We start from the raw sequence: 23,809 nt of genomic DNA on the forward strand, positions 1-23,809 counted from the left end.
TATAAAATTACTTTTAGAACCTCTTTAAATCTTCAGAAAGCTCCAAAAACATTTTATCATTGACCTTTACCCGATCAGTTAACCGCCCAGGGCCCTCTGACCGTGAACTTGTAAACTTCGCCACTAGATGTCAGCAGTAGTAAACGCCTGAAGTTATGCTGTACCGCAAGCCACAATCGGAATGAATATAGTCATGCGCGATAACTCGGCCTGTAATGTCTTTATGGAGGTTCTTACTTGGCGTCTGCAGTGACAATACTTGCCTGAATTTAGTATTTGGTGGTGAGTGGTAATTCTAAATGGCACGCTTTGCATATAATGATCCAATTCGGACGGATCTAAAATGCTGCATTTTGCATAATTCATTAAAAATGCAGCAGGGGGGACGGCGACCCGCTGCGTATAGTATAAATGTTGCCGTATTTATAATCTGTGCAGTTCAAATAGCGAAGTGACAGGAGTCATTTGAGCCGTACCATTTTCCAGCGGCTCCACTGACGACCTCCACTCCACGCTGCGCTTTCCTCGGTTCATGGACTCCCCGCTGACAAAGTTAATCGCCATCATAACAATGCTGCGGTTTTTGCGTTTGATCGATGGCCTTATTTATTAACCCGCAGTCGCATGGCCAATCAATTGTACTCATCACGTTCATGTCGATTGGTTCTGGTCCCGCCGCTGCTGGCCGTATTATTTGCTAGCTTTGTCCTTGCACCCAAATCGGTGTGGTCCAGCTAAGTTGGCATCACATTTCTCACGGTCATAAATCGAGCACAAGGCAGTGTCAGCGGCTGGCGGTAGCGGCGGCGGCTGACCTCGGTGGCGCGGTCGAATCCCTCCCATTACGGGGCCGATCACCGCCAGTGCTACTGCGCTGACCTCGACTTCGTCTGTATAACTGACGCGGAGCCACCGATCACAACCACCGCCGGCGTCACAGACCCGCCCGCGTCACAGCCCGAGTGTGACCGTGTTTAAACAGTGTTCACTGACACTCCCATGGGCGTGCTGTGTCGTCACTGCCCGGCGGCCTACCATGCGCCCGATCGCGGCAGTGCGGCTGAGCAGGTTACCGACCGAGTAACGGGCACTAATCGGTGGTACGATATAGACTCGGCTGTGCACCGGTTTGTTTATAAATGAGAAGGTATTTAAACAAGGTTAGGTTTGAACTGCTTTATGACGTGTAGTAACTATCACCGTCCCTATCAGACTGTTATCGTGTATAATTATGCCCCGTGTGTCAATTGGTAGTTTCCAGTTTAATTATGTTAGAATAAGGTCAATGGTGATTCCATTTTCTTTCGCTAATCCTTTCCGTCAATCATATCCACCATAAACGGACGAATATTACAGGTAAATACACTCATGTCGTCATGTAATAGAGGCTATTGTGTACCAAGCAACGGACATAATTTTAATAAAAAGCATTGCGGTAGCGGGCATGGCCGCCAACAGCATGACAAGGCGTTTCTCATTCGCTGTCGACCTCCGTTAATTATTTTGGGTACGCCGATTTGACCGAGAAGCTCCACTTTACCCAAGACACCGTAATGGCACAACTGTGGCGTAAATAAAACCCAGGTGCGGGGTCCTCGCCACTGACAGAACCATTTCTCAGAGCGGCGTTCACCGTGAACTGACACGCGTTTGTGCTCCGTTTCAGACGACTTCAACCCTCTGGAGCATATGGACGCGGCAGCGCTGGAGAGCACAGGTAAACTGTCCAGTGGTGTCTCGCTCCGCTCGACGAATTCCGACAAATACAGACAGCTTTTTGATTTCGAGGCGTTTCTGAACGGCGACGAGATGCGGCGCGCGCCGTCGGTCGCCTCTCAGCCGCCGTCGATGGACCCAATATTCGCCACTAGCGCCACCCAGTACCCGTTCTCGGACTCCGTCCAGGCGGCGCCTCTGTCGCGGCCCACCGAGCCGCCGCCGCCGCCGCCGCCGTGCGCTGCCGACCACGGCTTCAGGCTGGGTCCCCTGCAGGGCTCGTGCCACTCGAACCCGTTCGCCAGCCTGCCGGAGCGCTCGGTGGAGGGTCCGCCCGAGCTGGTGTTTAGTCTGGAGGATGTTCTGGACCACCGGACACGACCGGGGCAGGAGCCTGGGAACGGCGGCCGGGCGCCGCCGCCGGCCGGTCATTTAACGACTGAGAGCGCTGCCGGCGGCGCCAAGGTCCTGGGAACCTCCTGTAACGGCGCGTCAGGGGTCAGCGGCGCGGCGCCGGGCGGGAGCGGGTGCGGTAGCCGGCTCAGTAGCGCTCGGTCAGTGACGGGAACCGGAGGTGGCATCAGAAACGACCAGCCGGGCCAGCCACCGACAGCACCGGGCTCCAGTGGACCCAAGTGGGACCTGGGCAGCTGTGAGGACTTTGAGAACCTGAACCGGCGCATCGAGTCGCTAACGTTTGACTTTGAGGAGGAGGAGCGGCGCAGTCTCGAGTATATCGTCGACGGCGACGGCGGCTCGTCGGAGGGGAGCGACAGTCCGGCGGATTCGGGTCTCGGCGGAGGGTCACAGGCGCCGCGGCTGCGTGACTGCCGCATCAGACGCTTCCACAGCTTCGGCGACTTGAGCATGATCACGGAGGACGAGCTGCATGAAGGCGGCAGCGAGCACAGTCTGACGACCACGGACGCGGAGCGGTGGGCGCCGCCGGCAGAGCGGCCGCGTCGCCGGCGGGCCGGCCACCCGGGGCTCCTGAGACATTCGAGCGAAAATCTCAGCGAAGACTCGGGCTATGGCGACCACACGGGCGACCGTGTCAGCCCTCCGAACCCCTCCGGTCGCTCGACCGGCCTTCTACAGCGCAGCCCGCCCCCGTCCACCGGCTCGGCCGCCGCCGGCGGCGGCTCCCACCGCAGCCCGCTGGGACGGCTATCCAAGTCGACCTCTGACCTGAGTCCCGGGTCACAGCGGCGCCGGCGCCTGCTGGAACTGATCTCACGCGACGAGCAGCGCCGGGCGCGACTGTACGGCGACGCGCCCCGCTCGGACGCCCGCCTATCGCCGCCGAGACTGGCCGACGCCCCGCCCCCCGTCGACGGCGATGAGGGCGAGACGCCGCCGTCGACAGGGGACGGGGACGGCGGAGACGCGGCGTTAGAAGACGACGGCGGCGCCAGAGACAGCCCGACTGAGGTGGAGAGCGTGCTCGTGCTGCTGGAAAACGAAGAAAGCAACTCTGTGATTCAGGTGCTGCGTGAGAAAGTGGCACGCGCGCGGGCACTGGACGGCATGGCCTCGGCACCGGTACCGGCACCCCGCTCCACCGTGGCACGCGCCCCAGCTGTCTATCAGAACGTGCCGACCAACGCGCGCGGCCGCCGTGCCACCGCACCCGCTCGGCACTCGAGTGAGACGGCGCCGCTGGACCGACGCGTCAAACGAGACATAGAACAGTTCGAGCGTATCAAAGAGGCGTTTCTTGAGAAAGGTACGTACAATGTGCACGCCGATATGGCTCAGCGCTCACAGCCGGCGCCGGCGGCGGACGGTCGCTCAGCGGCCGACCTGAGCTCGGACCGGCCGGCCGATGGAGGTCGAACCGACGACCCCCTCCCCACCGACGCGGCGCGATCATCGACGGATACCGGCGGGGCGACCGGGCGCGCTGGTGTCAACAAAGGGGCCGCTGAAATGGGACACGACCCGGGCGGTAACCAAGGTCACCAGCCGAGCGCCACACGGGCCGAGCCCACCGACCAGCCTCGCGACATCTATTTGCCGGAGAGCGAAGCTCAGTTTATGCCTATGTACCGCTCAGCGGTCGGCCGGCCGAAACCACTCGATCTCAAACTAGCGGAAGAGTTCCTACTGCTGGAGGGCATTGAGGGGGAGGAGTACCCGGCGGACGGGTTACCGTGCGGCCGCGAGTCGCCGCGCGGCCGGCGCCGCTCGCAGGAGCGTCTCTGCGTGCCACCGCCACGGGAAGAGGTGGCCGCTGCGGACGGGCAGCCAATCAGCGGCGGCGCCGGCGAGGGTGAGCGGGCCGGCCCGGACTGGACGGCTGGACCGGGCCGCAGCCGCAGCCTGTGGAACCTGGCGGCCGCAGTGGACGGCCAGCCGGCGCCCGAGTCGGCCGCTGTCACCTGCGACTGGCAGCGCTCGCGCAACCGCACCGGCGCCTGGCTGCTCAGCAAGAGCGTGCAGGACCTGTGGTCGGAGAACAACATGGACTCACCGCGCCGGCTCGACTACTACAACCAGACGATGGAGTGGCCGGGCAGCGGCGACTACCTGGCCTGCAGCGCCGAGCGGCTGCGCAGTCCAGTGAGCCCCGCCTCCTCCTCCGGCCGGCTGTCGGAGCCGCACTGCGCGCCGACGCGACCCGCGCCGCCGCCGCCGCCGGCCGCGACGCTAAATTTAGACGGCGTCGCGGCCACGTGCGCCGAGCTGAAGTTTGCGCGTCCGTCGGACGTGTGCTCCAGTTGGTTGGTGGCCAGTATGGAGCCGGAGACGAGCGAGCAGAGATCGCTCAACGGACAGGCGTTCTTCGTGGAGCCCTCATCAGCAGCGGGCGGCAGCACCGGCCACCTGAACGGTACCCTCTCCGCAGCGGACGGAGCTGACTCGCGCACGATGAGTGTGAACAACTCATTCACGGCGCGTGTGCCGGTCAAGGCATACGGAGCCGGTAGTGATGTGGAGGTGTACATAAACCGTGAACAGACGGCCGCCCAGCCGCCGGCGGAGCGCAGCCGTGAGTCGGCAGACGGTGAGGGAGTGACTGTGCGCACCAAGCCGCGCGGAGTGCAGTTCAGTCCCATGGTGTCCGAGGTCCAATGGCGTGAGAGCTATCTGGAGGACGAGCCCGATCGGCGCTCGATGAACACCTTCCAACAGCAGCAGCCACATCAGCAGCATCATCAGCAGCATCATCAGCAGCAGCATCAGCAGCATCAACAACAGCAGCAGCAGCAGGAGGACGGCAATCAGCAGACCCCGACCACCCACACCGCACAGCCGTCAGCCGTGGAGACAGGTAATCAGACGGCGCGCCCGAGGGCAGCCCGCTCTCCGCCGCCGGCACCTCCGCCCCGTCAGACACACCCCACCGCTCCCGAACCGCCGCAGCGCACCAGCGGGTCCACTGACCGGCTCTCTGGGACAGAGCACGGCGGAGCGGCCGTGCTGCGGCCTGTGCGCCCTCCCACCGTGCCCGTGGTAGCCCCGCGCAGCTCTGCCAGCCTTCCGGGCCGCGGAACGGACAGTGGTGTTCACTCTGACACTGCTGCTAAATCTGCCACCACTGAGCCGATCCGCGGCCGGGCGAATGGTGGACAGGCCTCGCCCCTGACGGTAAGGACGCAAGAGAACAAGGCTGAGAAGGGTGAGAAGCCGGAGAAGCCGCCGAAGTCGTCGGTGCTGCAGCGACTCGGTCTGGGCCGTCTGTCCGGCAGGTCCAAGCCCAAGCCGCCGCCTAAGCCAGAGAACATCAAGCCGACGTCCCGGTCACCACCGGCCTCGCCGCCGCCACCGGTCCCACCGCCGCAGCCGCTGCAGACCCCAGTCAGTACGAACGAGACGGAGAGCCGGCGACCGGTCACCTCTACTCCGGTAGTCGGACAGCGGACGGCCTCTCCGGTCCCCGCCCCCGTGGCGTCTCCTGTGGTGGGTCATGCTCAGGGAACACCCGTGTCGGTCCCGACAGCGGCACCGGGTCAGGAGAAGGCCAACCTGTCCCCCATCCCGTCGTCAGAGTCGAGTCAGTCTCCTGTCGAGCAGTCGGTGCCCAAAGCCGAATTTCATGCCCCGCCCAGCCCGGCCGTGAGAGCCAAGACTTTGTCACTGCCGCGAACGGCCGATATCAAGCTGGAGAGCACGCCGGTCGTGTCAGGGTCCGGCGGCCCTGTCAGTTCTACCAGTCAGACGGGCACGCCCAGCTCGGCCGGTGCGCCGATCTCGGACCCCTCCAGCGCCGGCCGGCCCGCCGCCAAACCGCCGCTGCCTCCTCAGGCACTGCGCACCCAGACGCAAGCGGCGCGCGCGCGGCTGACCAGCGCCCGGCGCAACTTCTTCCAGCTCGACCAGCAGCGTGTCATCCCGCTGCGCTCCGTGCCGGCGCCGCCCATCCCGGACTCGGCACAGCCGCCCGCTACTCGACCCTCCGCCGCCTCCGACATAAAGGACGCGTTCGAGCGGTTCAGGCGGCGGGCGCAGGAGGACCGTGCGCGCCTCGCCAAGAGCACGCCCGACCTCAGCCTGATCGAGTCGGCGACTCGCAGCATAGTGCGGCCGATACCGGCGGCGGCCGCGACGCCATCGTCGGCGGCCGGCCTGTCTATTGATCGCCGCCGCGCCACCGCCGAGCCGGCCGCCACCAGCCCGCACTCGGTGACACTACAGGAGAAAGGCAATGTGGTCATTCTGCACGCGGACGGCGGCGCGGCCGCCGCGCGGCCCCCCTCCAAGAATCGCGACCGGTTCGCGCAGCGGCGCGCGGCGGCTCTGGCACGCGCGCGGAGCCGCAGCGTCGGCGTGCTAGAGACGGACATTGACGCGCCACACCAGGAGACCGACCTGGACGCGATCGTCCTCAGTCTTCAGCAGTGTATCGACGAGGCCTCGCCGCCGAAGGAGAAGGCCAAGAGCCTGCTGCACCTGGATCGTGGCGGCATGGAGTTCTCGCTGCCGCGCGGCGCCGACTCGCGCGCCAAGTCCATGGAGTTTCTGCTCGACGACGAGAACAAGACTGCCGTACAGGTGAGTCCCGTGGTGGGGCGGGTGAGTGAGGGGCTGGGTGAGTGAGTGATTGGGTGAGTCGATTAAATTATTCAGTCATTAAGACAGCCAGGCATTCATTCGTAGAGTCAGCAAGCCAGTCATTTATTCATGTAAGCTAGCTCTAAATGGGCAAGTGAGTGAGACAGTGAATGCATAGTTGAGCGAGTTAGTGAATAAGTGGGCTGGATAGTGAATGAGTTATTGAATTGAACGGATTGTTAGCATTTAGATTCCATGTGAATTCTTCCACTCTTGGGACAGTCGCGCGCCGTCCCGGACCAGACCACAGACCATCAGGTCTGGCGGTGACAGACCATGATCTACCGATACGACCGATCAATGCCGGCTGGCCGGCCCCCTTATCTACCCCGGCGCTGTCCTGGCTTCAGCCCTCGCCCCGGGAAGCCCTCCCGACTCCCCGCTGCAGACACGCGACACATCCGACAGGCACCCGACACCATCATACGGCTCCCGGGATCGGGGTGAGGGAAATTCCGTGCTTCCGGAGCTCAGAAAGTCAGGCCCGTCTGAACAGATTAGCAGCCGGAACCACCCAGCGTCGTTTTATTACACCTTCCGGTAGCGGATCGATGAGAGCTGTGTGTCTCCTAGGTATGCTCATTGAGATGCATGATGCATTCAGGCGGCATGTTTATGATTTAACAATATGGTGATGCATCTTGTCATCAATTACCTTTTCACGAATGCTATAGTAGGTTCGAGACCAATTGGGTATCTGCTCTGCTTGATATTTGCTCACCCCGTTTCTCTATGCCATTTGTCGTCTCTCAGTTGGCCAGCGTCGCTCTCTTCCCTCATCTGGCGGCCATCTGACCAACCCCGTCTCCTCCCCTCCTGTGTTGGGCGCGCCGTCGGCCTCGCGTGCTAGTGTCTCCGTCGCTGCCGTCCCATCACCGGCCCTGATTGGTGGCGAGGGCAGATGCGGTGGCGAGCGCCATCCGATCGAAACCAGAAGCCAATTCGGCCGGCCAGACGACCCTGGGAGGTCGGGGGCGGGGAAGGGGAGGGTCGCTCGGCTCGACAGGAGCGCATTAGTGCCGCTGCCCGGTGGCTCTGAGAGCTCCTCACTCTCCGCTGGGACTGCAGCTCGACAGGAGGGGGCCGGTTGAGTGTGGCAGACAGAGCTGCAGCTCGCAGCTCCGTGCCGACCGGCGGTGCCATTAATTCGTTAGCCAATCCATTACGGTTTGACCGGCCGAGTGGACCGGAGCCGCGGCGGTCGGTGAGGGTCGGCGCGCCCCATCCAATCACGACCCGGGCCTCTCCGCGCTGCGCCGCCGGCCGCCCGCCCAATTAACCCAGCGCCGGCCGGCCACCGACCTATAGCGACCGCCACTCAACCGGTGGCTTGCATGTCGACCCGCCGTGACCCGGCGCTCTATGACGTCACGGGTCAGCGGGACCGTCTGACGGAGGGGAGACGTCGGCGCGGCGGGATGTAGACCAGTGGTTCTTCTTCCGGGTGGGTCACGGGTGGTTGTGACCGGTGGGAGATGGACGCCGAAAATAAGCGGCTGTGATAACGATCAGCGGTTAGCGGGGCCTCTGTCGGAGGTTGAAGATTATTAGCGGCGAAAAGGCATCGAGGCATGGCTCCATCACATGGATCGGGGCCGGCAGTGACACCTTTGCTCCTCACCTCACCTCCCGGCTCCCTCTGCCGGGACATCTGTCTCTTAGGACCTCTGTCTCTCAGGGAGCAGGGACATCTGTCTCTTTACTCCTGAGACACACACATGTGTCGGCTGTTCCGGGAACATCTGTCTCCAGGGACGCCTGTCTCTGTCCCCGGGCACACCTTCCTTTCGTTCCGGAGATGCCTGACCCATATTTCGGCACCCGTGAACCAGGCCGAGAGGCGCGAAGACTGGGAAGAGATGGTGGACTAGAGGAACGGTCCATATTCTGCGGACCCACGCGTTTGTTCAGCTGCCTGGTGGACTGAGCGGCATTGGAGCTCATTAATTTTTAACCCACACGCTGACTGAGCGCTGGGTGGGCCCTTTGATTCTGGATTCATTGGCTGTTCTTTCATCGCTATTTATCCCCGCCCATCGATTTTTAGCGCTGCCCTTTTATCAGCCACCGTTTCTTTCATTCGTCTTATCTTCCAATCTCCATTGTTCAGGCTGCCTCGCCGCGCTCGCGAACTATCTCATCCTGACCCCGCCCCGCTCCGCCCAGTCCTCACCCACCCCACCTCCACCCCCACTCTGCTGTCAGGACAGGGGTCAGGGAGGTCGCCAATCACTTCTCTCGGTGCAGCGAGCGAGCGCTTGCCGACGCGCCGTCCACTCCTCGAGCTGCGGCGTCGCGCCTATCATGGGGCCTGCACTTGCATCGGTCGCGTTAGTAAACATGGGGAGGGTGGTCGACGTGGGGCGGGCGGCCGACCCGCCGCCGGCAGCTGCAGACGGTCATTCGGCGGCCGACGGGGGCCCCGCGCGGTGACGGAGACGGCGACGGTCAGAGACGGAAGTGGCGACGGGTGACGACAGAGACGATACAGAGACGGCGCAGAGACGGGTGACAACGGAGACAGAACAGAGACGAGTCGTCATCGCTATTTTGTGGTTGACTTTTGAGGCACTCGAGCTTCTTCCGACTGACTTGGATTGAGCCTCCTGAGTGTCACTGGAGTGTCACCGAAGTGTCGCCCGAGTGTCGCGCTGCTGTCACACGGCTGTCGCCGATCTGTCGCTAAACTGTCGCTGTGCCGTCGCCCGACACGACCTGGCCGTCACGCCGCTGAGTTGTGCTTAAATTCCCGCTGAGATTCGGCTGAAGACAGATTTGTTACTCTGAGATTAGTGGCGCTCGGCGGACATGAATCGTCCCCCTCTGCCCCGGCGCTCGGCGTCACTGCGCCAGGTAAGGTCACGGGTCGTCAGAGCTGGATCTTGGTGGGTCAAAGTAAAGGCAGATACCTACTGCCATTATCGTGCATAAGCATGATGATTGCGTTCCAAGATTGATATCAAGGACTGAACTGACATTCATTTGTCGCACCCGTAAATCCAAAGTACAAAACTAAATACCTTCATCACTAAATACCAACGGACGTTCATGTGATGCCCGAAGGGAGTAATCAGGATAGCAAAATGTAAGCGGACAATCGGATTGTTTGCCTCTGATTCATGCTTCAATAAGGGTTCTTCCGTCCAATTTTCCAATATTACGGCTTTGCTCTGCTCGCTGCCATCGCCAAATGTCTATCCTTCGGTCTTCGCCGTGTGACTGGTTATCCTTTACGGCTTGGCACTGTTGAGTCGCGGTGGGGCTGCGATGTGTTGATCGCTGGTCAGTCATCCGCAGTACCTGTGTCGCTCAGTCATCCGCGGTGTGTGTCGACTATCCCACCATATAGCGCTAGTTTCCCCGGCGCCGCGGGCACCCCGGTACACTGCCCGCCTGCGGTAAGTGCCATGGTCAGAGCGTTATTACCACTTTCCCTCCGTCCACCACACACTCTCTCCCTCCGCACTCCACACTCCACACCACAGGCTGATGTCCACACTCCACTATCCCCGCTCTGTGTGGGATCTTAGACTGCACTGCGGTGCTGCACTGCGGAAAACCATGGGCGTCTGGGACGTGTTACAGCTCCGAGGATAATCGGACCAAATCTGTCTTGCATGCCTCTGGGTCTGCTGTCTCTGAGAGACGAAATCTGTGACTTAAAGAATTCAATTTTTAAAGGCCAAGTACAGGAAGTGATTTGTCCGGAGAGGGAAGTCATTTTCATTTTCGGTGGGTCGGATGGGCGATACGATCAGGGCCGCGCGTCGGATGGGTCGGACGCACCCCGCCGTCCCTGACCCAGCGCCGCCAGTGGTTCCCTGACTGGCGGGCGCCCTGCGGGGTTCCGTTTATTCTGCGCGCGATGGAGGTGGCGGATTGTTAACATGGCGCCAAGGCCAAGCGCCGCCGGCCGCCGGAATGTGTCGGGTCTCCGCCGGGACGCAGCCCATCCCAGGATTACATTTCCGCGCGGTTCCTGTCGCCGCGTCTCCCTGCAGTTCGGCCCGGTCCAGCCGTGTTTGGAGCGCCGCGGCGGGATGTCAGCCCGGCTAACGGGTTCGGTACATCAGGATGACAGGAATAAATCCCCGAATAGCCAGTCGGCACGGGGCGGGCCGCCGCCGCCGGACTCCGGTCCGTTTACGATCTGTCCGCTGGTGATGAAAAGAACGGCTCATTTACTTCTAGCGGGAACTTATTGGTCCATAACTGGGACTGTTTTACCCCATACAGTTTTTACATGCATGATCAGCGATAAATGGGCACCTCTGTGATGTTATTTTCGTTCCTCAGAACTTATAGTTAAATCATCATCACGTATGTATACAGTGGGTTCCGTTTGTGTGGCCGGCCGGAGCGGCGGCTCGCTGGGTGGTTCTGTTGGACCGACAGTACCCAGATAGGCCGTTTGATAACACTGCTCAAGACGCGATAGGGCACCGCCGACTGAACTGCCTCACCCGCGCCGCTATCTCGGACAATCTAAACACAGGAGAGCCGCTCGAGACTCGCCCTGACTCATCGACACCCTTCTGCCAAGACCGCGGCAAAAATACTCATAAAATTGCTCCCAATAGCTTAGCGTTTGTGTGACTTAGCTACACCGTTTTCTTTTTTCAGTATCTTTGGAGTAGCTTGTCGATTTACGAGCTTCTCTTCTCAAACAATTAGGCTGGTTGATAGTCTGTTGCTGATGCAGTTAGCCCTAGACGGTCACTCAGACCGCCAAATTATATTACTCACAATTGGCTCTGCACTCTGCAAGAGGGTTCAATGACACTGTCTAACTGGTTACCACTGGGACCTAGCTCAGAGCCGCCGTGTGGCCCACCAAACAGGGTTTCTTCGCAGATGGGCCGCCACCCAGCGTGCTTACAGTCCAAATACACGGCCCGATATCTGCGCTCCAGCTGCGTTTTCGTTTCCCACGGTGGATGTTGCACTACTGTAGCTGCGCAGCTACTCTTGCAAGGCTTGCTGGTGAAAGATGTTTTTCTTTTTTACACACCTGGGGCCATATTCACGTCGATCATTTTCGTAAGAATTTTCTTAAGTTTGACCTACTTCTTAAGTAAATTTTTTCATTCACGTGAACTCCGTCGATAAAAACTTAAGAAGTGTTGACGTGAATACCAAATTATGCTTACGAAAGAAAACTGACTTACGAAGTCGACGTGAATACGGCCCCAGGTCGGCTGGTGCGGAGCAGACCCGCCCGAACTCAGACCCGGTACCTGGGCCGCGTCGCGCTGGGCGTGTCAGTTTATACGAGCGGTGCCGATTCGGCTCCCCGTGGAGCTGCGGACCACGAACACGCTCTAATAGCCGCCTCCCTGGCGGTTAGCTGTTCAGAACTGTGGCGTGGCCTCGTATCGCTCATTTTGGCCTACACACGCGGTCACGCGCTACTCTTGGTGGTCACGCCTCCCTCCGGACTCACCCAAACGCACACAAAACAGCACTCAGGTCTGCTAAAGACCACCCACCCAGTAGGTACCCAATATCTGCCCTACTCAGTGCTCATACCGCCTCGTCCGCCCCCTACCCGTTTGGCTCCCCCAGTTCGCCCGGACCCGCCTCATTTGCCCCGCCCCTACCGCCCTGTTCCGCCTACCCCACCCCGCTCTGTCCCGCCCCGTCCCGCCCTATACCCAGCCTCGCCTCGCCCTGCCCCGCCCCGCCCCGCCGGGCCATGTCATCTCCAGCAGCTCTGTTCGTTTCGATCTGCACTCCACCCCGGGTCTGTCTGGCCGGTCGTCTCCTAACGAGCCTCTATTTCGGCCGGCAGCCCGGTGCTACCTCTGGCCGTCCGGCCGGGCACGCGTCCGACTCCGGGCATTGGTGTCCGGTCGTCCTTGGCAGTTGGAAGGATTCCGACACCCAATCCGGTATTAGAGAAAGGTGGAAACGTGTTTCGGTGATACACCGGCGCTATTACAATTATTGTTTGTCGGAAGAGTTGGTGGCGTCACTCTTCAGCTCTATGGCGTTTGGGCCACGTAGGGGGGGGGATGTGTTTAATATGCGAGAATGTCGGCGACGATGTGCAGGGGTGGTGCTGTATCATCTCATCTCCACGCAGCAGCGTGCTGCAGCCGCGGTGGTGCATCCCTGATGGGCCTAATTCAAGGCTACTTAGCAGCCAGTTGGTGTTGGCCGTGGCGTCTCGTGGCTTAGGCTGGAGGGTGGAGACTCAGTCTTCTGGATCGCAGGGACCGCGTCAGAAAACCGTCTGTGCCGTCCGCTGTCACTGAGAGACCAGCGCCGCGTGGAGAACTTATCGACATGCGTTGGTCTGAACTGTAACCTTGCAGCTCTGTCCTGCACTGGTCAACATTGGAGCTATTCGGGCGTGTCTCGGTGGACGGCAGTCCGTCTGTGTAATCTGTGTCTCTGGTCAGGTTCCAGGTGCACTGCGCTGCACTGCACCGGAATGTGATGTACTGACGGCTCGTGCCGGCTTTCCCGGAGCTGGACGGAGCTGGGCCGGTCCGGGCGGCCGCCGCCTCACGCCGGCCACTCGTGACCGCCCTGCCGGTCAATGTTCTGAGGCCGTCACGCTTATCTGTTGCTTTCGTCGTCGTCGTCTGCACCTTGGTATGGTTCCGTTTTCTACTGCCAAAGGTTTACTGTCCACTGCAAAGGGTCGCAGCCCATCCATCGTTCACCGTTCACCGTCTACCTCTTACCGTCTTCCGTCCACCGTTAAACATCCTTTCACCCACCATCCCCCCCATCGACCACTCACCATCTCCTCTCTCTCTCTCTCTCTCTCTCTCTCTCTCTCTCTCTCTCTCTCTCTCTCTCTCTCTCTCTCTCTCTCTCTCTCTCTCTCTCTCTCTCTCTCTCTCTCTCTCTCCCCCCCCCGCTGTCAGCACACCGTGCACCGTCGCCAATCTCCCTGCCGGATATGAACGGCGACTATTTGTTGACCGCTCACCAGTGTTGTAGCCACCAGACGTGTCCACCTGTGTGGTCACGTGCTGTGCGGGAAAAATCGCCAGCTTTATGTGGTAATCGCTGCGTCCGAGGTCAGTGATATTCTATAGAAATCTGTGAGTAGTGTGCCTCTCGGACACTCAGCGATTTGGGTGTATCGGGGACGGTTTACTCGGTGTCTGTGGGCGAACAGGCGTGGAGGGAGTTCCGCGACCGTTTGGGCTCGATCGCTGGCCCCCTGTGAGACGGCCGCGCAGATGGACCAGCGGGGGCTCGGTGAGTCGACTCACCCCTGCGGCCTGCCTGTTCAACTGCGTAGTGCTGCACCCAGCCCTTTCGGCAGGCTGAGGTCAGCTAACAGACCGCTGCGTCGCACCGCCGCGCCTCTGAAAAGGTGCGCCGCTGGCCGCGGGGCGCCTCCCTCCAAACCTCTCTAACTGGGAGCCTCTGCGGGCCAGGCAGCGGGCGCGGCGCGGTCGAGCTCAGGTATTACAGACTCACCGGGGCCTGTTCGGTTCGGGCCGAGGTCCCGGCCGGGTCACGAGTCGCAGCCACCTGGCGGTCGTGTCCCGAACCGGACCGATGCAGGCGCGCCGAGCGGCTGTGGTCTCCGCCACTGCTGGCTCAGCTCAGCCCAACGGTCCAGAGGTCGAACCGGGCCCGGCGCATCGGTCCGGAGGTCAAACCGGGCCCGGCGGATCAGAGGTCGACCCGGGCCCGGCGGATCAGAGGTCGACCCGGGACCGGCCTGCGGTCAGCGGGTCAGACTGCGACCAGGGGGTCGGTGGAATCCCGCAACTGGATACTAGACGGGTGACGCTGGACAGCTGGACACTATAGACAGATGGACATTGGACAGCTGATAGCCCAGGACACGATTCCTTTTGGACGTTGAGCTAGTCCCTGGCGAAAAGAATCGATACCAAGAAAATTGTTTGGATTAGCGAACCGTGACTGAGTGTGATAGGACGACTTTTCTTTTCCTTTCATTGGCTCGAGGCTGCTAAAATTGTGCAACCGTTACGATATTTGCAATCGTTGGCGACTTCAAAACGTATATGGTCTCATGGAGTGTTGCAATTTTTTCGTAATATGCTTTTTTGTGGCATTACTGTGTTGCTAAACCATCTTCATAATATGATAGCTTAATCTGAAATCTGATATGGCTAATTTTATAGGTAAATCCAAAATTGACCGCACTTCGACACAATTCAACTTGTATTGGAAATACAAACGAAGGTATATTACAGCTCGAGACCAGCATACTGCCAGCATCCGCATAGCTTTGCGTCATTACGGCCATGATATTGCCGTATACGATCACTACCGCATGCCGAACAGTGCAGGCGCCGCTATGAAAATCAACAACATTCTGGTGATATCGTAAGAAAAGGCGGCATTTCTTGTTGTCAGTCGCTCATTCTGGGTCCGACACCGCCCTGATAACAAATTGATATTGGTTAGTTGGATATCACTTGTTTGGTTTTGGAAAGGAAGGATTGGGGCAGAGGCTGGCTGATTATGCTCGGTGGGCGCTGTGCCGCACTAGCGATATTTCCGCTCATAGATGGCGTTAGTAATTGTGCCTGAAGGTATGCTGTGCCGCATAGCATAGGTACTGTCGATCAGAGGTAGCATACCTACTGTCGATCAGAGAGACTTTGGCGGAGCGGGGCGAGTTTTTCGGACTGAATTATTGTTGCAAATGAGTACCAGTCATTTGATTGCCGGTCCGTAGCTCAGTTGGTAGAGCGTTGGACTCCGCGTGGTGAGAGCACGTGTTCCCGGTTACAACAGTCCGGGTTCGAAGCGCGACGGGCGCTTGACATTTATGGGCCTCCTGACAGGTATGGTTGCGGTTGGTGGAAGGCCGTAGCCAGGCGAAGTCAGTGAGGGGACCGGCCGTGCGTGGCTATGTGCGCACGTTAAACTTTGGACTCTAAATTCTGCCATAGAACTGGAATTGCGCGATTGGAGGGTAGAGGGCAGAGTCACCGCAACAAGCTTCGCTTAGCGGTGGCTCTGTCCTTGTGAATCCTTCCTAGCAAAAGGTTCGGACTAATTTTAAAAAATTGCCAGTGTTTTTAGGCCTCCGCTCGACCTGAGAAGCATTACGGCGCCGGGCCAGTGCATGCCTTACCTAGATGGAGAATTCGTGTACTGGCAATATAGGCCAGACAATTTATGGGCTCGCGGATATGTCACGCTGAGGATAAGGTCATAATCTGGAACTCCCATTTGCTGCTGCGAGCTGGCAGAATTGATCAGGCGACCTGCACTCCCCCCGCGGCCAGTGCTGACTGTGAAGTACCGGCACCATACGAGTACCGGTGGGTCTCGTGCAGATCACAAGGCCGCGCACCTCACGCGCTGTGCCAAGTGTAATGCACGGCCGACACGGTGCGGCCCCGTCTCAATAGAGTGCCACGGCCCACACCCGACCCCTCCCCGCTGACCGACGCCCGGCGCGGGGGTGGACGTGTCGCCCCCGCCCGGGGCGACAGCCAGCTGGGTCGGCCAGCCGGTGCTGCCATCTGTGGGCGGCCGGGGGAGGCAGTCGGCTCGGCCGAGCGGCGATATCCCCCCGGCGCCGGTTCTGAGCGCCGGGCGGCCCGTGAGCCGGCGTGGCATCCAGCCAGAATCAATATTGTAAGCGGACGGTCTCCGGCGGCTCGGCAGCGGCGGCACGCGGCCGCTGTCGCCCCGCTGATGGCGCCGACGGCGCTGACGGCGCTGATAAAGCTGATGGCACACCGTCTCCATTGTTTGTTCGAAGAGCGAGTGCGTCAGGATAACCTTCGCGTCTTACACGGGCGGAAAACGGCCCGGTTCCCACCGTTTTACGATCGTAAATCGGGAAAAGACTCGTCTCACGACACTTGTTAATATCCCGATCTGTTGCTTTGACATTAAAGCGTCACTTCATGTTCGGGAATTAATGAAGCATGCCCACGATCTTAAAAGCTAATATGCGGTAAAGTCGTTTGGTGTCCGTGACCGACTTCGTGTCTATGTCTATCACTTGTGACACGCGACAGACAGTTCTCCGCACCAAGAATCACGTCATCAGTGTGACGTGTGGACGATCAGCCGAGAGCGGCATAATTCACCATGCACTACAAGCTCCGCCGTTGTCAACACTTCCGGCTAGCTGGAAGATTCATGGTATACTACCAATCCCTGTGACGGCATGGCATGCTTCTTTCATGTAACGACTGCATGAAATATGCAGCAGCACCGCATGGAGTCCCATTGAGCTGAATGGTCAATCGTCATTGGTTGAAGATGGCCGGCATTCGTTTCACTTTCTGCAGCGCTCGGCGGCTGCAGATGTAATGCTGCTCGCTTCAGCTGCCCGAAGCGGTAAATATCTTGAAGCCAGCATATGTTAGCTTCTAGACCTAACGGCCTGTTGAGTCATGGGGCTCGGCGACGTTACATAAGAAACTCCACTGGTTAACTGTCGCCCTCATCGGCTGGATTTGTGTTCAAGTGAGCGATCAAATACCAATGTGTTGACTTCATAGGTCATGGAACGCCTGTACCCGATACCCTCCTTGATTCTCCTGATACATGGCCGGACGCGACTCTTGACCCTATAGCAGACGGCAGGGTGTGACTCTGCCGCCGAGTCGATGGAGTCGCCGTCGTCTGGAGCGGGGGAGGGAGGGGCGGCTGCGAGGGACCGTCAGCTGCGCCTGGCCGTCACTCTCACCATTCAGCTCCGCGGGGCGCCAGATGTCCTCAGCGGAAGTGGCGACGGGCCGCTTGTCATGTCTAATTCTGAACTGGGGGAGGGGTGGCGCTGACTTGGGTGACTTTGAGTGGAGCAGCGCCACGGAGTACTGAGTTGCGACCATTGCGCCCTCGACTACGGTTTTACAAATCTGTGGGCTTCACTTATGATGTTTAAGTTGGTTCAAGAGCAGTGAGTGACAGGTCTATACGATCAATTGACAGCAACTGAAGCGGAGTGATTACGACTGTCAGATGCAGTGAGTTGACAACTAGCAGCTGTTTGACTGAGGAAGTACCTCAACTCTTCCCAGCTCAGTAACCAGGGGAAGCTCCCGCTACCTAGAAATACCCTGAAGTAATTCCGGCGAAGTTTCCTCAATGACTCCCATGTCGCCTAACAGGCCGTGCCGGCGGCCGTGCTCGTGGCCACGTGCCGGGGATGACCTTCCTCTCGCTAGTCGCGAATTGGGGGAGATAAGAAGCGACAAGCCGAGCGCATCCATCAGGTTCTTTTAGCGCTGCGCGCCCCGGCGGCTACCGAACAGCGCGTGACTCCGTCTGTGGCGGCCAGCTGTCCGTGCCTCCATCCGTCGCGCATCCGTCATCGGACGTCGGCGCCGGATGGCTCTCGGTGTTCTGACCTGGTGCTCCGGCTCCCGGCCGGCTCGCCGCTCCTCCTCTAGTCGGTGTGCGTCTTCGAAAATCGATGCGCGCCGGGCAGCGGCGGCGGCGGTGGCGGCGCTGCCGGCTGGCTGCAGTCGCGCTGGAGGGTGGTGGAGTGTCGAGGCCGCGCCGGCCGACCGGCTGCCGTCATGTTCAGGAAACTTTGGGGACGACGGTCACGCCACCTCAGCGATGGGGACATACAGCCGGTGAGCCCCGCGCACCCCCGCTCCGCCCCTCCCGCCCTCGGGTGCTCCGTCGCTCGCTAGTGCACCTCTCATACCCTGACCGAGCTCTTCACCCTATACCGCTAAAGCAGTCGTGACGGGTCAATGCAGGGTCGTGGCTCGTATCCATGGGCAGAACGAATGACGTCATGGAGCTGGAACGTCATCATGTCGTGCCTGGGTGTCGGTTCGTGATGCTGAGCTGTCTTAGAATCGATGAAAAACGTATTCTCAGCTTTTAAGTGCGACTATGCCTGTCTGGTTATGGAAACAGACTGAGGGTCGTTGAAGAAAGTAGGTTGTTGCATGCTATAAGCACGTCGTGCATGGCGTGTCAATTTCATTCAGCTGACAGACTGTATTTAGCCGCCAGAATAGCTGGGTCACGCTGCTCCGTGATTGATAGTCGTGCCTAGGCGCGGGCGGGTGCGGGTTGCACACATCCATCGTCCCATCACCGTGTAACTGATATTGCCTATATACTTTGGCATGCGCAGCGCGTTGCTCGGTTATTACCTCCCCTTTGATCCCAGTGAGTGGGACGGGTTTACCCGCGTCGTTCCGGGTTCCGCTGCCCCGGATCCCTGTCTGCCCGCCGCGCTCCTCGCTCCTCGCCGTGGTCCTGTCAGTCCGCCTGTCATCTATCCGCTCCGTATTGCGGTTATTGCCGACAGCGAGAGGTCGGTCGGCCACGGCCTGGTGACCTGAATCGCACGATATTGATCCCCCCACCACCGCGCCACGGCCAGGACGGTTTGATCAATGGCCATTCCGCAGCTGTCTCTGTTATTCGTGCGGCCAGTTTCCGCGTTGCCCTACCCGCTCGGTGACCTGTGAGCTGTGGAAGCGATAGCGGGTAACGGGTACGGATGGAGGCTGACATCGATCCCCGGGTGCCTCTCCTGGCAGCCTCCGACTGCTGCGCCAACAGCGACCGAGACTGCCAGCGGAGCCGCTAAATCATCCGCTGTCTCCACGAGTTCAACAGTCAGGCTGATCTCCAACTACCAGTTATAGCCGCAAAAGTCTTACAACGCTGCACTTCTTTGCAATTTTCTTAACCGACGCGGGATGTTCTTACAAGCATGAATCGCATCCTCTCTTGCCCGTCTTACTACCAGCTTCTGACCCATGTCCACCACCCCCTGGCGATCTCCTATCCATGTGAGTGACCTCGCCGTAGTCGCTGTCTGTGCTAACAGGCTTATGGGCCGGTGGCGCTGCCCGGTGTCGCCGGACAGAAGGGCGGTCGGGCCGTGCCTGCGCCGCCTATCGATCCCTGGGTCACGCGCAGAGAGAACGGGGAGAGCGAGAGAGCAGGAGGCCGGCGGGAGGCCGGACAAATATGGGAGATGACAGATGAGACCCGGGATCAGCGTGCAAGCTGTCAGAATGACTCTGGGCAGGGCTATGCATTTACTCTGAGTCTCTGAGAAGGATAGAGTAGTGAGTACCCTCCAAGTAGTGAACGTTACATGCTAGTTCGAGTGAAGTGGCATGATTCGGGCACTTCTTTTAGGCGCTTATGTTTGTGTGGTGAATTCTTTGTTTGGCAGAGGATGTCGAAATATTTTTGCATTTGGTCATCCCCATGTGCTATACACTTTTGACATATTATTATGCAATTCTGTCCCCATTCTGAATACACGAGACGTATTTTTGCGCAACTCGCTTCCCGTCGCAAAGACGGACAAGCTACGCTCCGACAGAGTCGTAGGTATCTCGCCGCTTGACAGCGTCTTGTCTAGGCTCTTGGGCACGAACGTGACACGGATAGCTCTGACAGTCCAGGTCTGTGCCTACCTGGACAGCGCCGTGCCTCGCTGCTCGGATAGGGTCGCTCTGTATTGGACAGGGCCGTCCGTGCCTTGCTGCTCGAGCTGCGCTGTTTCTATATCGGACAGAGACGTGCCTCTCTGTTCGGACATGTCTGCGCCGATGCCGTGCCTCGCCGGTCTCGGCCGATGTCGTGTCTCTCGGCGGCGACAGGCCGGCCTGTCTGCCCGGTATACGGTCACCAGTCGGTCGGATTAGTGAGCGCACACATCACCGATCCACGGCGGCGGACTGTTTGTGGCCAGGTATTTCTAGCGTCGGCCGCTGTTTCCTGGTTAGATTATCCTGTTGATGAGTATGTGGCTCAATAGGTTGGACGCGTGACGGACATGGGTCGGTGAGGTGCACGGATCCATTACAGGGACACATTACTGTGGGGAGGGACGGACAGGGCGGGCCTGGTGGGCGAGGCGGCCCCTCGCAACAGGTGAATGAGGATCACGGAGGCTTTCCAGAGACTGGGTATTCGGGGAAGGTGGGATCAGGGAAATGCGATGGATACCAGAGAATGAAACAAGTGGCATCAAAAGGCCACTGGAATAGACACATGAGATCGCTGGCATGGGTCAGACGTTAGGCGACCCATATAGCATGTCATCAATTATGCAGAGCAGACGGAGCGATACTGACAAAATACTCTCCGGTTCTGGTGCGGTGCAATGAATTATTCGGTCACAGTCGCCAATCCTATTCCGTATATTGCTCACTGCAGCCACTGCCGAGCTACACTGGTTGCAGTGCCCGTTTCTATCAGCACCGTATTCCCGTCCCACCGTTGCTTGCCTCGTGGTGGAGCGCAGCGCGATTGCAGCTGATAGCGGAGCTTTGCGCCGGCCAGCCGGTTCCTGTGTACACGTCAATTAACTCCGGCTATCGGTGGGGATTGGGACGGTGGGACTCTGATGGGACAGTCGGTCACCCCGAGAGTGGGACCACAAGCGAGGCTGTCCGGCATTTGGAGTTGTCGGGAGGTCGTGAGTTTCACCCATTGTCCAAACCGGAAAGTCAGAATATGAACATCAAGCGATGCTTAGCGAACTGACGTTTTACGTCATTTTGCTTTATGTCATACTCACTGTTTTATGAGTAGCAATAGACAAATGTATATATTGAGACGGGTTACACAGCACATTCGGGTGGACGCGTTTCGTCAAATGACTTTATCGACACCCTCTCGGAAATTAAAACAATACTAAAACCAAAAACAATACAAAAACAATACAAAAATAGTTTTTGTATTGTTTTAATTTCCGAGAGGGTGTCGATAAAGTCATTTAGACGAAACGCGTCCACTCGAATGTGCTGTGTACAGAGTTGTACCTATACCAATCAAGTCGATTGAATTGATTGACTTGATTCAACGCGTATTTTGAGTTGATTGGATTGAGTCGATTGACTTTTCGAGATGACTGGTTGACTGACTCGTTTGACTTTAGCGACTGGTTGACTGATTTGATTCCCGAAAATTAGAGTGACTCGTATGATTGAGTCGATTGAATGGAAAGTTGAAATAAGTTTTAGTTGACGAAAAATAATGACACCAATTGATGACATCAAAGATCACAAAACTACACTGAAAACTGCTTGTCATCACAACTGTAATATGGGGTAGATGGCCAAATAAAGAACAGGGCCTAAACATGAACAGCCAACTTTGACTTTCAACTGCAATAACTGCTCCAATCCTGTGATAGAACCTGGCGATGCACCTACCTACCTTTCTGCACTCAGCAGGAAACTTTTTTTTTAATCCAGATGATAAAGTGCAAGGCCCTATATACTAAAAAAGTGTGATTAATTACTAATTCACATCTCCTTATCTCCTCAGAAACAACCCACTGAACTCTATAAATATCTGAAACCCCTACAAAAATAACTGAAACAAAAGCGCCGTTTTCGTCTCGCTAATTACGTTTGTTTACATTAATAGCTAATTTGCTGCATTGTTTAATTTGCAGCAGAACGTTTGTTGATCCTTTTCTCCTGAGAGCCTAGGCATAACATATTTAATATATTTCATTTTCCTTAAAATATTTTACCGAATATTATTAAGTGGTTTTATTTCAAATGAAATAATAATTAAAACGAAATTGGTGTTGTACAACCGATTTATTTTATGATGATCTACCATACTACATGATAATCAATGACGTCATCTTACCAAAAAATTAAAAGACGTAGAATAAGGATTTATAAAAGCTTAGCATACTTCTTGGCAAAACGTTTTCTTTGTTTTTTTTCGCAGTCGCACCCAAGGCCGTATAAGTTGTCGCACCAACGGCATTTAATTCTCCTTGTTCTTCTTCCTTTGTCCTTAACTTATCCTGTGGTTCCAGAGTCCCTGTCCTTTCCATTTCCTTTTAAATATATTTTTAATGCTCATCCCTATCCCCCAGTCCTAACAGTTTCAAATTGTATTGCAATAAAATGTTTTGAATTCTTCACATATAACCTATCTACCTTCGTTGGTACTGTTGGTAGCCAGTGACATATCTAGGCAGGTAAGTAGGTACCTACCTACCTGCTTTCCTGCTGTCTTCATAAAGCATACCTAATGAAGTTGTCAAATTTGTAGCACATTTTCAACACTTTCATATCAATATGGTGTCAGTGTGGCATGTAACCTAGCTAGGTTCATTATGTTCAGGGTTCAATTCAGAAGAGCTCCGCATAACTCACATAAGAGACAGACGGGGGGCTTTACATGGGGTAGATGGCCTGATGACTTAGCTGGAATATGGCCAAAATTAAATTGACAACTTTTAGGTGAAAGGTGGTGATTTGGGTTAAGGGGCGTTTGTTGAAGTCAACTACTGGGTTATTTTGCACCCATTAAATGAAACTTCTGCTCCAATTCTACCCATTGAACCTCAATATCATGATCCACCTGTCCATCACTAGGTATCCTTCCTTATTACAAAGAAACTTTGAATGGCATGGCAATTTATAATTATAAATGACAATATTATTGTTTCTTCTGTAGGTAGGTAGGTAGGTAGGTACACCAGACTGCTATGGACACTTTTCCAAGTTGGTGGGGCAAAAAACCTAATGTATATCTTGGTTTGAGTCGTTTGATTGAGTTGATTGATTCCTTTCATTGTCGCGTTTAAGTCGATTGAATCAATTCCCGAAAACTGCTCTGACTTGATTGATTTGATTGGTTTCCCAAATTTGTCGTGATTGAATTGATTGCTATTGATTGAGTCGTATACAACCCTGGCTGTGTAACCCGTCTCACTGTTTTATGTCTGAGGCCTTGCTGATATAACAAATTACTGATACGGCTCGGCAGTCGGCATGGTATACCAAAGCAGTCCATTGCAGTGCAGACATCTCTTTCACTCTAGTTACTATCCCTGTATCTTGCACTCGAACCGAGTCTCGAACGGAAAGCAGCTCTGATAGCCCCACCGTGTCGAGATATCAGTGCTTCACCCCAAGATAGTGGCCTGACACCAACCTTGACACTGACCCGACACCGCCATCGACACGTCAGCGAGCAGGTGCACCTGGCACCACAGCAGTCACCCCACCTCCGATAGAGCTCTGAGAGCGCGGTCACGTGACGTGCACGCTGCGGTCGCGGCCGGGGTCGGTGGACGGCCACGTGACCGGCCGGGTCGCGCCAG

General features: G+C 57.4%; 1 protein-coding gene across 1 annotated transcript in view; it reads left to right on the forward strand.

Annotated features, from left to right (window-relative positions):
• Nucleotides 1–23,809, forward strand: part of LOC122385642 — a 57,328-nt gene that overhangs the window by 24,771 nt on the left and 8,748 nt on the right. The window contains exon 4 of the mRNA XM_043374029.1: nt 1,667–6,711. Within this exon, the coding sequence (XP_043229964.1) occupies nt 1,667–6,711 (5,045 nt within the window). The remainder of the gene's footprint in view (nt 1–1,666; nt 6,712–23,809) is intronic.

The sequence above is a fragment of the Amphibalanus amphitrite genome, unplaced genomic scaffold (assembly GCF_019059575.1).
Source record: "Amphibalanus amphitrite isolate SeventyFive unplaced genomic scaffold, NRLGWU_Aamphi_draft 000226F_arrow, whole genome shotgun sequence".
NCBI lineage: Eukaryota > Metazoa > Arthropoda > Thecostraca > Balanomorpha > Balanidae > Amphibalanus > Amphibalanus amphitrite.